Genomic DNA, 16487 nt, shown 5'->3' with positions numbered 1-16487 from the left:
ACTGCCCAGACTGGGGCAGCTCTGGGCATGTGCAGAAGCAGATTGTAACCATCTAGAGTTTCCAGATGAAACAACATATTTTTAGCACATTAGGTACCTGTTGAGCAGGAGTTTTTGAGTTGTAATTCTGGTTTAGGCACCTATGTCCTCATGTTGATCCACCGATTAATTTGTATAACATGGAACAGTTTCAATGGAGGAAGCTCAGTTGTTAGCATTCTCCTTAGAGGTAAAAAAAAATCTAAGCTTTGCTCCAACTAAGCCAGAGGAGAAATTTGAACCCCTTCCTATTCACTGGACTATAAGTAGGGACCTAACTTGCAGTGAGAGAGCGCAATTTTTGAGGCTTGGTCATGGCCCAAAGAGCCGATTTGCAGTGGGCCATCCCTCAGTACTGATTGATGGAGAAGCCCTGCCCCTTGGCACCAATTGGAGAGGCCCCAAGGGGAAGTGGCACAACAGGGCAGCTGCCATTTTTACTGCTGGCTGCCCTTTGTATGGCCTTGCCTCTCAACATTGATTGGCAGAGAGGCACAAGGGGACAGTCACCACCTTGGCTACTGCCCTCTGTGCCACCCTGCAAACCCGTCCCTTCCCCTCTCAGACAGGCTGTGAGGCTGGGCCACAGCAACAGGGTAGACTGCTGGCTGCCACTGGGGGAGCCAGAATTTTTGTTGTTGTTAATTTCCTGGGAAAGCCAATACCACTTTCTGCGGTGATCACAGAGATTGCCATTTTTCAGTTTCTGCAAAAATTGCAAAACCATGATTTCAGTAGGTCCCTACCTCTGAGGAAGCCTAGTATCTCCTCCATGCCACATCTATGCAAAAGACCCATTCTGATAATACCTATTGGACTGGGCCTTGTAGGTGAAACTACCTCATATGTGATTTTTAGGAAGCGTCTTGTAGAAGACGGGGCTGCTAGTTCCCATCAGGACGTGAGTGGTTGCGTGCCTTGTCGAACAGCACAAATGTAGGCGCCCATGGGACTTATGCATCTACCGGTTGTGTAACCAGGGAATTTAGGAATTCCCAGGTTTATCAAAAAGTTAAGCAGAGGTTTTCATTATTTAAAGTTTGAACACAAGTACTTCAAGTGGCAGTTAGCTGCCTATGTCCCTTTGCAGATATAGTTTTAATGCTTTCAGTAATGTGTGAAGTGACATGCGATTGTGTACAAAACAAAATGGAAACTGCGTAGCAGTTGCTTAATACTTAAACTAACACCTATCAGTAAAAAAAAAATAATTAAAACAAACAAAAAAAATCAGTCCTATTCAGAGATGTCTTTACTGTTACTTATCAAGTCAGTAGCTTCCTGGTGTGCATCTCCAAAAGTATCTATTCAATCTTAATGGTCATATTTAATTCACTAATCAACAGTTTTAAAGCTCAATAAAGTAAACTCTGAAATCAGATCAGATGCAACTGTTCCTTCCTGTTAACATTACAGTGAATTTATGTGTACAGTTTTAGATGACACTTATGTTGTTGTGTATGAACTGCTTTCAAAATGACTTAAATAATACAAAATATTTGATGAACAACGCTGATGCATTCTTCTCTTTATAAATGTAAATGAGGCAGAAAATTTAGCAGCATAATATTAAGAAAACTGATCAAGTAAACACTACTGAATAACTTAAATCAATTCATTGAGGTATCTGAGCACTAGATAGATAACCTTCTTTAAAACTCAGAAGGTGCATGATTAACATTGGGCTCAGGATGGTTTTAGGGAAATACTCTCTCAGAGTTTGCTTTTCCAGTAGTCTCAATGGAGCCACAACCTCTGGGCAAGTCTTGCAATACGCAGACTGCAACCCCAGGTTTTCTGTGAAGGAACATGCAGAAAGGAGAGGGATTGTTTTTGTTCGATAAACCATTGAATGACAAGGAGGATTATAAAATTCATTTATATTACAGGAGCCCCATTCAGTACCCAGTGTACCAAATTCAGTCCATAGGAAAAAAAAGGTACCAGATTAGGACTGTAAATCTAATATTCTGTTGGATGCTATTACATGCTTCCTATGTTCCTCAGTCTCTGTGCCTTGGTTTCTTCATTTGTAAAATGGAGACACTTCTCTCATGCACATGATGCTGTAAAAGGGGACATCATAGTAACAAATGCCACAGAATAAGTCATTTAGTATAATCTATAGCAATGTTCTTGGATAAACATTTTAAAAATTAAAACATGCAATGGCAGGGAAAAGATACCTTCATCATAGTACAGTAACGATTATGGAAACTAAAATATATCATGTATTGTCTTCTCAAACACTGGCAGCACATTTGAAACAACTCATGTGATACCCTGTATGCATTAGTAGCACACATTAGATTTTGAATATTTTCCATATACTTACAGGTATTAGCTTGTATAGGTTTAAATATGGCATCTGCAATTTATTTATCACTTAATCCAATTACAGCAAGAAGAAGGAAAGGGATATAAAAAATATTAATCCCTTATATGCAAATAGAACACATTTTTTAAAACCGTCTGTTTTTAAATATGCTGTCACTCTTGGCCGCTAAAAATCAGCAATCCCATGCATATTTAGCAATCAGCACTGTGCATTCTTTAAATCTTCACCTCCGTCTACAGTTACAGTGGTGAATTCTCTTTCCAAGGGTGTTTCTGGTCTGAAGGATATCACATATCCTTGAAATAGGGAATACCATTCTTTTTTTTTTTCTAATCTCTCTCAAAACAGAAACAACTAAAGGAGACCACTGTATCTGCAACTTGCCAACTATCTCCACGAGTTGGATGGTGATTAGCTGTTCCCCGAAATCACTTCCTATACACCATCCACTCAGTAAAACTGAACCCTTTTGCAGCTACTATCATCATTTTCACTACACAGTTCATTTTCCAAGAGGTAAATAAGGGTCTGCAAGTGAGCATGAAGATTGTGTACAGTATGTTCTTGCACAGCAAATGACTGACTGAAAACAAAATATGGGGCTTTTGGTTTGGGGATTGCTAGCCCCTTCTCACAGTCACGACCACAAAGATTTTCTGTATATCCACCAGGGGTCACCAACACCACATTACAAACATTCCACAGCATGGTATGTAACTTTTATTCTTCTATCATAATAATTTAAAGTATTTACACACTGCACAGTCACTCTTTTACACAAACATATACTTATTGGTATATCCATGAACCACATCTAAAAGGTCGTTGCAAAGACTGACACATCGTGGGGTTTCCAAGCATAAAAATAAAATTTGAAGCCTTCTAAAAGAGCCATTTGGTGTGTCTGTGAAAACCAGTGTTCCCTCTAAGCTTAAGTTCTCTCCAGGGACCATTCACTAGCTTCAAAATATCCATATGTTTGGCATTAACTAAAGCTCTCTTGGCTATGGTGGACTTCAAGAACCAACATGTGCAAATAACATTTTCTCAAGAATTCCCACAGCAGGAACAAGAAAATGAAATCTCCTTAAAGGAAGTACTATATTTCTGAAATATTACTTATCTAATTGTGAGCCTCCTGGATATTTGTTTAGGTATATGCATGGGATTTGGGGACACAGGAAATTAAGTAGTAGACAGACATCATTTACTATGTGCCTGCACTGAGCAGAAATTCTAGCTTTGCTCCCCAAAATTCATCCACAACAAGTTTAAACTCTATCCACTAATGGGGAAAATTCAGCCATCCAAAATATGGAGATCTCTTTGCAACGTTTTAAGCAGCAAAACAGTTCTACTTTAGACCAGGACTCAGATTACCAGCAGTCATTTTTGGACTGAGTTAACCTGAAAGGTTTTAAAACAGGAAAGTAGGCAGCAAATGGATAAGCAGAGCAAATGGATTAGCTATAATACTGTAGCATGTATTATTGGTTGGTCTTCCACACCGAGTAGCCAAACCAAATATTTTTTAGAACCTCTTAGGTCAATGCAGGTATTGCATCTTTCACCCATTCCAGGAAGGGGTTAATTGGTTTCTCTGCCAACAGCAAACCTCTGCAAAATGCTCAACTGATAGTCCTGAAGCTATTTAGACATTATATGCAAAATTACAAGTATTTGGTTCTTAAAGTCATAAAACCTTCTTTACCCAAATGAGCGACTCCATCAAGTTTATATACTGAATTTTATCATACCAGAAGAAAGAGTGTTTGAATGCGTTATTCACAGGCAGAAATCCACTAATCTCATATAAACTCTTTCCAAAGGTCTGACCTGTTACCATCACAAGCATGTTTTTGTGTCAGTCTTTGTTTTTTAAAAAAAGGTCAATAATCTTTATATACTAGAGCTGTGCTATTTTCTTGCCAGAATTCAAGGCAGTAAATTGATTCAATTTGCTAGTATCAACTCTATTCCTTTTTTGTGTAGAGAATATGAGTGGGAGGCCTTACCTCTATGTGCTAGCACCCAAAACAAAAGTGTGGTTTACAGGTTGCTTAACAATAACTCTGTCAACCAAAGCATTATGAAGTTACTTCAGAAAAAAAAAAAAAGAGGTGCCATAACAGGGATGTTTAAAACAGAAGAAGTTATCCAGCACCTTCTGATATAACTACTTTTCCCACATGATTTTAAAAAGTACCAGGCGCTCCCCTGGAGCTAAGGTGGCTAAACAATCCCTATTGCACAAATGCATTAGAATGAAACCAATAGTACTAATTTAGGAAGAGCAACTTTCAAAAGATCATGCTATGAAATTAGCTGACCCCTTGCATGCTACCAAATCTGTTCTACCCACATCATAGCTGCTTTATAAGAGTCATTAGCAGTCACCCCTGATTTCTTTAATGTTAGTAGGGGAAGTTTTGTTTTTGCTAATGTAATGGAGAAAAGATATTTTGTTTCACAGACAGAATAAAGATTGGGTGTTGAATGATCCAACTAGAGACAACAGTAAGATATCGCCTTTTTCATAAGAGAAAATGAGTGATAGACTTGAGAGTAATTAAGGATGGAAAGAAGAACACCCACTGAAAGGCATTAATATAAAAAAGGTTCTGTAGAAGTAGGTAATGCTTAGAGGGACCACTGGTTGTAGTTTATGTACACGTATATATGTATTATACATAATGACCCAGAAACACATAAATATTTAATATATAAAAAATAAAGTGCTTTCTATCAGATCCCAACGCAGGGACATTATAAAACATTTCACCAACTGCAAAACAAAATTGATACAAAGAATACTACATCCAACATATGTGAAAACAGTAACACAATATGTACAGTCTGGTGGGCGTCCCAAGACAAACATCCCTTCATATACATGGTATATACATATATACTCTTAGCTTTTACCTCAATATATTATGACAATATATATTTTAAAACTTTGTTATAGACAAAAACCCTACAAAAATGCAACAAGGATCAAGCACACAAGTCCAAGACTAACAGACAACTTGCTTCCCTTGACAAAGCCACTGGTTCCGTTGTTAGGGAAGATGTGCCAGCGCTCTTTCCTGGGATGCAGTGCCTCTACATCCTGCAAGGCACTGTGGGCTGCTGCTGTGAAGTTGGCATCACCAGTGGTGAGCAGGTCAAAGACACATGAGTAAAAATAGATGTCCTTCACTAACATCTTCTCGTGGCATTTGGTAGTGGCACTCTCCAGTGTGTACACAGAGCGGGGCTGAGTGGAGCCTGCATGAGGAGGAAGTTGCCCCATGACAGGCAATGGTAAGTGGCCACTGTCATCAATACGTTCACTTGAGGGACAACCATTCACACACAGCTGCAGGTCTTGGCTTTCTTCATAGGCCATGGCCAGCTCTTCTGGCATACGAATAGCCAATGTAAGGTAGCGCCCGTGCTGGCGCACAAACACAGTTGTCCCAATGTACCTGGCATGCATTTCCACGTATTTGCCACTGACTTTCTCCACAATGCGCAAACTCTTGGTGTCACCATCACCTCCACTTGTTGTTCCATCTACAAAAGCTGCTGGTAAATCGTCAGTCACTGCCTGGTATACCTTCTGATCTGTACAGTCTTGGTATGATTTAAAGATAATAGTTATCTGGAAGATGAGAAAAGAAAGAAAGTTAGAAAGAAAAAATTCATCCTGGTCCATTATCACAGTTGTAGACTGGTCATGATGAAGCGAAAAAAAAAAAAAAAAAAAAAAAGGAGGTACCCATGTTGGTCATCATTCACACTTACAGCTTGGTAATATCATCTAAAAGCATTCTTAAAATTTTAAAATTAACATACTTGAAGATGGTGACTCTTATAAAGAGCTATTCTTAAACTAGTACCGAATACTATGAATACTGGTGTCCAGCAATTGCAGAGGAGCTTGGGAACGGGAAAGGTTGGGTATTTCAGGATGACGACTCCCTCCTTTCTAATGCTTTTTTTTTTTTTTTTAAACAATTCAGGACCCCTCTGCAGTTGCAAGGAGTTATGTGCACCAAAATTCCCACACCACAACACCTTGTGGAGCAGCCAGCTTCTGCCCTTGAAAGAAGTATATGCCTTGATGGAGTAAGTGCAAAGGGAAAAAATCAGTAACCTCCATGTTCCAATTCTGACTCCGTTACTGACCTTGTGATCTTAGGCAAAGAAACTGCTGTGTCCTGCATGTTGCCAGGATTCATAGATTTCATAGACATTAGGGCTGGAAGGGACCTCAGAAGATCAGAGTCCAGCCCCCTGCCTGAAGGGCAGGAAGTTAGCTGGGGTCATAGGATCCCAGCAAGATAGGCATCCAAATTTCTCTTGAAGGTGTTCAATGTAGGTGCTTGAACCTCCTCCAATGGCAGGCTATTCCAGACCTTGGAGGCTCAGACAGTAAAGAAATTCTTCCTTATGTCCAGCCTGAAATGGTCTTGTAGGAGTTTATAACTGTTCAACCTTGTCATCCCTTGGGGCGCTCTGGTGAACAATCGTTTGAGTTTAAGCTATGATAAACCAAAGCTACTGTGGAACTACTGCATTACTTCTGCCATCAATATGAGCAAGCAGCAACTAGTCACACTTTTCCCTGGAAGGAATCGCGTCAAAAGTTGTTTATTTGCAGTGTTTGGATTTATAAGACTTGTAAACTGGGTGATTTGACACTTCCAGTCCACCAGCCAAAGAACATATGTATTACAAACAAAGGGGAAATAAAACAGGTGGCTTACAAAGCAATTGCTTGGAAGTCAAAGAGACAATGAACAATGATCATTTGCTTTTAAGAGGTGACTTACAAATTCAAAGTCTATGCCAGTTACTGCTCTTTTGTGATTCCTACAAAATAACCAAGTCTTTAAAAGGTTATTGTAAACAAAATACAATAGAAATAAAAGTCCTCCAGTTTCAGTCTTTGCTGGAGGAAGCAAATAAATTATTGGCACACTGAGTACTGGCAATCTGAGAGCTTTGAAGAGGATTTTTTTTTTTAAATATCATATATGTGAATGTAAATAAATCTGCAGCTCCCTTCTCAACTGTGAAGCAACTGAAAAGGGCTTAAAAGGTCCCTTCCCCACTCCTCCTCACTGGAAACTGGCAGGATTTGGGTAACTATTTTCAGCCTTGACATACCCAGCCTATGTTCAAGTAGATGGAAAAAAGCAGTTGTTTTCAGTGCATCATTTATGCACGTTCCCAAAAGATTCAGAAGTATTACAAAAATGCATTACAGTGGACATTTTCCAAGTAACCCTATGAATTTCTTTAAAATCTTTATTTTACAGCAGTCCTTTGCACATTTTAATTTCAGGTAAGCACCACACTTGCACACAGCAGCTTTGGTTTCTGGCTTCTCTGCTCACAATAAGAGTTAAAAGGGTAATAAGAAGCTGGATTACAGGCAGTCTGAATAAACTCCATCCTCTTGGAGAAGGAAAACTAAAACATTAGTTTTGCACCTACATACATGCCTGTGGTAAATAAGAGTGAAGTCTTCCTTTATTCCCCCCTCCTGCTCCAGAACTTCTCCAAACACAAAATACCGCTACTTTAGTTTTAAGGTTTCATTTGCTCCAGTTGGTTAACATTAGCGCACGCAGCACTAGCCATTTTAATTCCACATGCTCCCACCGGTGTTGTCTGCCTGGAATTTTCCAACCATTCTCCTTGCTTTAATCAGTTATACAGCTAGCTTGAGACCAGCTGCAGTCAAGCAATCTGTTAAATTCATATCCGTAGGCCACAGCTGAGACTGAAGGGCTTTGCTCAAAATCCAGACAGCGTACAAGTACTTTCCCTGAGAAATTTTGGTGCTTCTGTCTCCTGCAGCAAGCCACCACTCCACTTTACAACATCAAGATTTGGGCCAGGACAACACAGGAGAGATGCATGTAGGACTGGTCTCATGAGTCCTTTTGACTTCTGTGCCTCATTCAGCAAATAAAGTTCCAACAAAAAGAGTGCCTTGTAAACACAGATGAATCTAGCGGCCCTACGCACAGATAGCAAGGCCACAGGAAAAACTCTCATCAGCACAACTGTTGCTCTACAATGGCCGAGTGATTTACACTCCAGATGAAGTGAAGTTCTGTAAGTCTACTCAGCACCTGTGCGAGTGCGGTTAGCAGTACAGATGGCTTTACTTACTCCATATAATAACCGACCTCATTCTCTAACAATCATATCAATTTGCTCTATGATTGAGTTAATTCTCTCCAGCAGCCGAGCAATTTGTCTTTTGTTTTTCAAAAGTAAAATTTAAAAGTCCGTTGGTACTGTTTGCAGATGGATGTAGTCTCTCTTTTCCTGGTGAGTACCAAGAGGAAGTCTGGATGTGGCCAATGTACTTTGTCTTCTAACAACACTTAAACAAAGGACCTTGCAAAATATGAGAGGAATCAATACGGAACAGTCACTGGAAGGTCTCTCTGCTTTCTTGATTCAGAAAACAACTCATGCATATGCTCAAGGAAAGAACAAAGGCCTCCAAACCCACTTCAGCCTTGTGATGGTGCTATACAAGGAATGTGAGCTGAATGGCTATTAGAGGGTCAAGACCTTCACATACATCCTGCAAGGTCTCCCAGCTAAATCTATTTGGGAATATCAATAAGGCTATGCCAAAGGATCTACTTGCAAAGAGTGGCCCCAAACACATGCCTGGAATGCAAAGATGTGCAACACACAGTCCAGCCCTAAAGGTTGGGTCAGGAAGAATAGAGATCCCAAGGGCAGGGGTGGGCAAAACATGGCCTGCAGGCCAGAGCTGGCCCATGCAAAGGCTTTGCTTAGCCCACGGCAGGTCCCCCAGGCACTGTCTGGTGGTGGTGTGTCCTGCCGCCCCCTGGGCATGCAGCAGAACAGCTCCATGGTTTGACTGCCTTCCTAGGCAGCCCAGGCGGCAGCCCTGCTGCCGCTGGCCCCAGCCAGCCCTGCGGTACCGGCAGGGAACTGCATACATAGCCCTGCCCTGCGCCCAAGCTGGACCCGCCTGCCCAGGCTCAGCAACAGCAGCAGCACTGGACAGAAGCTGTTGCTCAGCACAGGAGAAAAGTGGCCACTCTCCCTCACCACTGCCAGGCTCTTCCTGCTGCAGCCTGTGCTGGGCTGCCCTGGGTCTCTGCTGTCATCATTCCTGCCTCTGGGCTGTCCAGTGGGGCAGTGGACAGCTTCTCACAAACCCCATACCCATCTACCCACACACACCTCCCCACCCATACCCCCCAATATACAAAAGTAAGACTTCATTTTAAGCTATTATGCAATCACCTCTATATGCACAGTGCAAAACACACACAGATCAGGACAAAAATAATTTTAAAAATAAAATTAAAAATATGTTATTGTGGATGTTTGATTTTTAGTATACAGGTTTCCCTTGCATTATGCTGTACATGCGTTCCTGGAAGACAGAGCGCAACTTGAATTCACATACAGGGAACTTACTTTACAATGTAACAAACAGGGATGTTGTTCCAACACCTCGACTGTACTGACCCCCAGACCCATTTCTACACCACTTTTACAAGACCATTCTGGTACTCGCCAACAGCAGACAGTATACATAAGCACAGGGCACTATCATAGTGTGGGTGGCAACTACAGAAACATGTCGCAGACAGTGAGCGAGAAGCACAGATCTACACAACAGACTACATTCTGGTGTGTCACTCCCACAATGCACCACACAAAGCAGCTGACTGCAGGCTTCCATCACACCCATCGCATAGGAGTGAATTTACCTTGCATATAATGAATTTTTGGTATAAAAAAGGATCATCGCATAAGAGCAAATTCACACACACAGAACCTGCATAAAGCAAAGGAAACCTGTATAATGTTGGGTTTTTTTCTGGTTCCAAGATAGCAAACCCCAATCCCTAAAGGAACATTTCTGGGGACAAGGGCAGGGACTTCTGGTGGCAAAGGTCATGGGCTAGGAGGCGGGACTTCTGGTCCCATGATAATGACCAGGGGATGGGGCACCTGTCAAGGGGCAGGGCTACCCTTGAGGCCCTTGACAGCATACCAAAACCCATTAAGAAGCCCTCCAGCCAAAATAATTGCCCACCCCTGCGTAAGGGCCTCTCTATACTATGACAATCTATTTCCTCTCCAGCCCAACCCTGCTGTAGACTCCAGGAACGAGTGCAAGTAAATTTCTCCCCAATCTCATCACCAAGTTGCAGTTTAACAGTTGCAGATATCCAATCCTCTTATTATTTCATGACAGCATTGCACCTGATTCTACCATTTGTTATATTATTCTCATATATATTAATTTGTACTGTAGGGTGTAAACTCTCCCACTGCTGTTCTCTACTGTTGAGAAGAGGGTCTCCTTGTCTCATCTTAAGGCATAAAAGAATTTCAAGTGCCAGAAGCACCTTTCAGTATTATTAATAATACTAATAAAAGGTGCTAACAAACAAAATCAGTGCTCCAGGCACACACAGAGCTCTTAAATTACTGCCATTAAGTCAAAAGCCCAAATAATAGAACTTCTCCTATTCCCTCTGATGGACAAAATTACACCACCAAGAATTAAATTCGTATCCAAAAGTCATATTCCCCAGTTTTGGGCAGCTCACTGTGGCCTTAGGTATTTCATCTGAGGATGAAAAAAATGTGCATTGCTAAGTCTTTGCAAAAGGCAAAACATATTTGAGGGGTCTGATCAAAACTCTCTCTGCCCTGAGTTTACCAATCGTGATCACAATTCTCTATAAACACAATGCTCTTATGCATAGAGCAGAAGCTCAGCTTTTGAAGGTGCACCTTCCCACTGCTCAGAGGAACTACCTGTGGTATCTTATTGCCTCTCACAGATTTCTCTGGATTAGGGTAAAACACACATTTTTAAATGTTTCTGTCAATACTTTTTAAAATAATCTGTCACCATAGTTTGGAGGAGTCCCATAATGCAACTATGGTACTACTGTGCAAGTCTAGTAGGTGTGGTTGTATGTTATTTCAGTGCAGAGTCCCACAACTGTTTACATGTGGTCTTTCCACAACTGCAGAGAAATAAACTTTTACATCTTTCTCCTGAAAGAGGTAAAGCAACTGTACTAGTAAAGCCTTAATTTAACTCTTGCATTCAGTCCTTAAAATATGCTGAAGTATCAGTAACAGGAAAGAGGCGAGTGTTTTATTCTGAAGATACCAAATTTTTTCAAAAAAGTTCAAAAAAAATAAAGAAAAAGATGGTAGTTTCTGACCTCACAGTTGCATATTTTACCTTTAAAAATGGCTGAAGCAACAAAGTACCATTACTTTAGGAACAGAGATATTGGGTGGAAAAAGGGGGTGTGATTTTTATATGCAAATCTCTTCAGATCCCTTAATTCAAATCACATTAATGCCTACCCTCCATAACAAAGCATGAAGGGAGATAAAACTTAGCCAGTTTGGGGTTTTTATTTGGTGGGGGGCAGGAGGGGAGGGTGGGAAGGGCATGATGGAGAAAGGAGAGGAGGAAAAACAGAATTATGGTTTAAAAACTAAACCCACTGTCAAGATAGCAATTATTGACATTTAGTCATCACCCTCTTCCTCTGCTACGCCTGTTTACCTCATCTATGGACTTTCTAACAGGCTTCCTCAATCTCCCCAAAAACATCCAAGTCTCTTCCCTCCCTCCTACAAGTTATGGAAACTGAACACACACACACGTGTACATTTATACATGTACACTATTACACACACAAGCCACACATATGCACGCTGTGTCCTTGGAAACTTTTGAATAGTCTCTGAAATAGTAACCCTCAACACACCAGCAGTATTGCTTGCTGGTTTCTATGAACTAATCCATATACTGCAATAACTCAATTTGGCACGTTTGCACTATACCACACCATTTATTATTGATGGATGATACTGCTGTGCATTTAAAACATCAATGCCTTTGTTAAACATTTTTCTCCTCCTCTTTGCCCACCCCCTTCCAGCCAAACTACTCCGGCTGTCCTCATTCATTTTTAATAATTACACTCCCTGGGATCTTCCCTAACCCTCCCCACAATGATACACCAAGTACAAATCTACTCTCCCATATCTAGAAGGCAACATTAAGGACCTAATGCAAACAAATTCCTACAAAAGTCCAAGAGGGGTTTTGCCTAGATGCCAGGATAAAAATCAGAAAACAAAAAACAAAACAAAAACCTCTTCATTTTGAACTTGCAAAAAGCTAGAGAATAAAAGTATTTACAGCCCATCAAAACAGAGAGGGCTGGGGGCTAGAAAGGGCAGCAGGGGGACGGAAATGGCACTCAAGTGGTTAGGAGTTGCCAACTGATGAGATCTGATTAATTTTTGGAGGACTGTTCCCATTCAAATGTAGGAGATCCATTGTGCTATGAGCCTGCTGTGAGGATGGGGGCAAGTACCTTCATTGCTCCATGCCTATTCAGATGATAATCCTTTAGGGGCAGGGACTGCACTGTGCAGTCATTTGCAGTCCAGCACAGTTGTGCTTAGCTGGGTCCTACTGTAACATGGGTAATATCAGTTACTACCACCCCCTCTTTCTCCCATTTCCTCCCAACACAAATAAAACCACAGAGTCCCTGCCTTGAAGAACTTACAATCAAAATTCAGGTACATAAAAGTCAGGCTAATTAAAGGGGTGAAAAAGAACAGAAATTATGCAGTTATTCAAAGGCTTAAACACTTGAGTTTATAAAAGCAGAACATGGTCATTAAAGCTGCTTCTCCCTCGTGCCACAAGATAATTTACTACTGTTTCATTTGGTGAGAAGTAGCAGCATGAAAACAGAGGGATCGAGGCAGGTCTATCCAGCTCACATCTGTATATCTTAGCAAGGCACAGCAGTCAGGCAGACTGCTGAATTTGCAGTTTGAAATAAACAGAGGACACACACTTCACTACTTCTTTCATCTTGAACATGAGATTTATCATGAGTGTTTATTAGATCTGCAGTTTTAAGTATAAAATCCCATATGCACTAAAAGGAATGGCAGCATCTTTATTTAGCTTTAGCATGAAGAGAGAGCTTTTCATGGACAGGTACAATGGTGCACTGGGGTGGATTATCTAAAACGATGTGAGAGAGTTACAAAACCAGCATTTTAACAAGGGACATTATGACACTAGGGAACCTTTTAATGTTTGTTCAAGTTTTAAAACCTCAATTTCCCTGGAATTGCAACAGAAACAGTGGTACTGTCAAGGCTGGCATGCTCCAAGAACTGACCTCTCTTTTTCCATCCCTGGCCAACTTCTTTCTAAAAGGACATCTTTTAGTCCAACTCCTCTTCTGCCTCAGGAAAAAGGCAGACATTTCAACTGTTATTGTCTTAGAAATGTAAATATGATTAAAACATCACAACACTCAATAATAAAGCAGTGTGGGGGGGGGGAAGGATGGAGAAAGGGAAAAGTCATGAAGACCAATTATGATGGTGACTGAAATACTTTTAGAGCCAACACTGAAGTCAGGAGATTTCATCTCCAAACTTATTCTAACAGAGATTTAACCTCTGGTGAAATCCTGTTGAAAGTCAGCAAGTAATGTGAAGGGATGAATTTAGCCCTCAAACACTCAGTACAGGAAACTTCATATACTGCAAGGTATATGGCAGTTTCTTTTGTGCGTCTCAGAATGCCACCAGATTGTAGGCATGAAAACTGAAGGAGCTCACACCCGGGAAGAGGCACCAGCGATCCAAAAAAACAAAAACCAAAAACAGCCCACTTTGTCACCAAGTTAGATCCCAGAGAAAAAGGGGATCAATAATAGTTCATTGCACCACTCCCTAGGATTCAGCTTTCCTTGATGAGCAGTTACTTGAATCTCTTCATACTTGAGATCAATCACCAAGAGATATTTAGGCAAATGGGGAAGACTATGGGATTCATCAACACAGAGCCTGGGGAGCACAAAACAAAGATGAAAGCAGGGTTTAGTTTTAGGAGAGATTTTGGTTTTGAATCTCTTTTGGAAAAAAAATCACTTAGGAAAAGCTCCTGAATCCAGAAAGAAAATAACATAATCAAGCAAATGGGTCAAATAGCTTTTTAGGACTATTTATACAGAGCCCTATTAGTTTCAACTCTATTAAGTAACAGGACCGTCATAACCACCACTTTCTGCTATGTGATCCTTAACTGGTCCTTGTAAAGTTGATACAGCAGTAAAATACTCCCCCTTTTCTTTGAAAAGGGATGGTGGGAAGAAGAGAAGTCCACCCACTCCTCCCCCACCCAACTCCAAATAAACATGTAAAAATTAAGAATGCACGTCAACAGTCAGGCAATCATAAAATTAAATCCACACCTCTATATGGGAGGAAAAGCCACCCACTCATGTGTACTTCAGCACCATCCCTGCCCTGTCCTGCCCCCAAAAATAGATTAACTGCATGAAGATAAAGGATTTTCTGCATTCACAGTTGTACATATATAAGCACCAGTAAGAAATCAAGTGGATACTGATTGTTCTGCATCTACTTTTACTAGTAGCAAAGTTCTCTTTGCGTTTTAGTTCCTGCTCAACTAGCCAACCTTGAGACGACATTCATCTCCTCAACCATATTTCCCACATTCTCCAAGCTGCTCCTCAACAACCACTTCTAAAAGGAGTTTCCAAAACAAACTTATTTCCAAAAACAGAGGTACATGCTTGTTTCTTTCAGAAACACATCCCTCCTCTTTTGTTTCACCACACAACAGACTAGCCATCACTTAAGTCATGAGTCCTCCTACTCCAATAGGACTTCCTTTTAATGCCAACTATGAATCCTTAGTAGTGGAAGCTAGGCATTTCACCAATACTCCCCATCCTTCCCCTTCCCTCCCTCCCACTTCCCCAATACCAAAGATCTTTCACACAACTGCTACAAATTTTCCAGGAGAAGACCAAATGGGCACACAAATCTTCTAGAAGTGATGGACATACAAGGTTCAAGATGAAACACACTGGGAAGCTACTCAGGAAGAAACTTGCACTTCCAAAAGCCTGTGCTTTTATCCCAAAAAAAGGCAATGATTGTGGCTGCAGAAGTCTAGTCTAAATCCTTTTCCAAGTAAATATTTCAACTCACCTTAGAGAACCAGCACATACATACCTTCTAATTTCAAATCAGCAGCTGCAGGCACAAATGGCTTGAAGATTCATTTGACTAGATCACGAATCAGCTTGCAAGGCCATCCACAGAAATGACTTGCACAGGCAGGATGCCTCAGGCCTTTTACTTTTAGCCCTTTCTTGTATGTTCTCTTCTCTTAAAAGCATCTGCTGGACCGTTGCAACTGGACTTAACTCAGTTAAGTTCTGCACTGAGGACCTTCCACACATTTCACCCAGAGGTAAATTTGACCATTTCTGGAAGTTAAAACCAAGTTCCTCTTGGCCATAGGAAACAAGCTTGTAGAGATCAAAACAATACTGTATGTGGTCAAGAATCCAATGGTCCTGCTTGGAATGACAACTGAATGGTAACTACAAAAGGAACATTTTTAATATTAATTATTCAAAGGAGGGTAAGTACAGTGAGCTTAGTCCAATTATATTTTCTCCAGCTAAAATGGAAGCCAGATTGCAAAATATATTAAAGAGATTTTGGCTGGGAGAGACAGACCACTTAACTTGTCAATGTTTCTCTATACTTCTAATGCAACTAAAAGGACAGTGTTGGAATCAAAACCTTTTCATTATGCCCACCATAGCTTAAACTCAATATTTTTCCATTGCCTGCTTCCAGTGTGTCCGCACATCCACCCAAATAAGAACAGACCTCTTCTGTTTCTGATCACTGCTACTTCAAAAGGAAGGTCTCTACGGCCGAGAACAAGCTCCAACATCATTTCCTTTTGCTACTTGTGGAGAACGAAGAACAGTCCCATTAAAAAGATTAAGTTCCATTTCACTACCTGAAGAAAGAATAAAAGTGTTTTCTTCCCTTCACTCCACTTTTCCACAAAAGGAAAGTAGAATCTTCTCATAATATACATACATGGCCCTAATTCCCCAAAATATCTAAGCACCTAGAACATCTTCATGTTATTTATCCTTGGAGTACTATTATCCCAATTGAGAAACTAAAGGCACAAAGCCTC

At 40.8% G+C, this 16487-nt stretch overlaps 1 protein-coding gene across 2 annotated transcripts in view; it reads right to left on the bottom strand.

The window, feature by feature from the left end:
• Positions 1-1863: 1863 nt before the first annotated feature.
• Positions 1864-16487, bottom strand: part of RGMB (repulsive guidance molecule BMP co-receptor b) — a 29982-nt gene continuing 15358 nt past the window's right edge. For both annotated transcript variants that reach the window (XM_090038326.1, XM_090038328.1), the window contains exon 5: positions 1864-6023. In XM_090038326.1, the coding sequence (XP_089894452.1) occupies positions 5355-6023 (669 nt within the window). In that variant the 3' untranslated portion in view covers positions 1864-5354. The remainder of the gene's footprint in view (positions 6024-16487) is intronic.

This window comes from Crocodylus siamensis, chromosome 3, assembly GCF_052110815.1.
Source record: "Crocodylus siamensis isolate JL-2025a chromosome 3, ASM5211081v1, whole genome shotgun sequence".
NCBI classification, from domain to species: Eukaryota; Metazoa; Chordata; order Crocodylia; family Crocodylidae; genus Crocodylus; species Crocodylus siamensis.
This window is presented reverse-complemented; position numbering and strand designations above follow the sequence as displayed.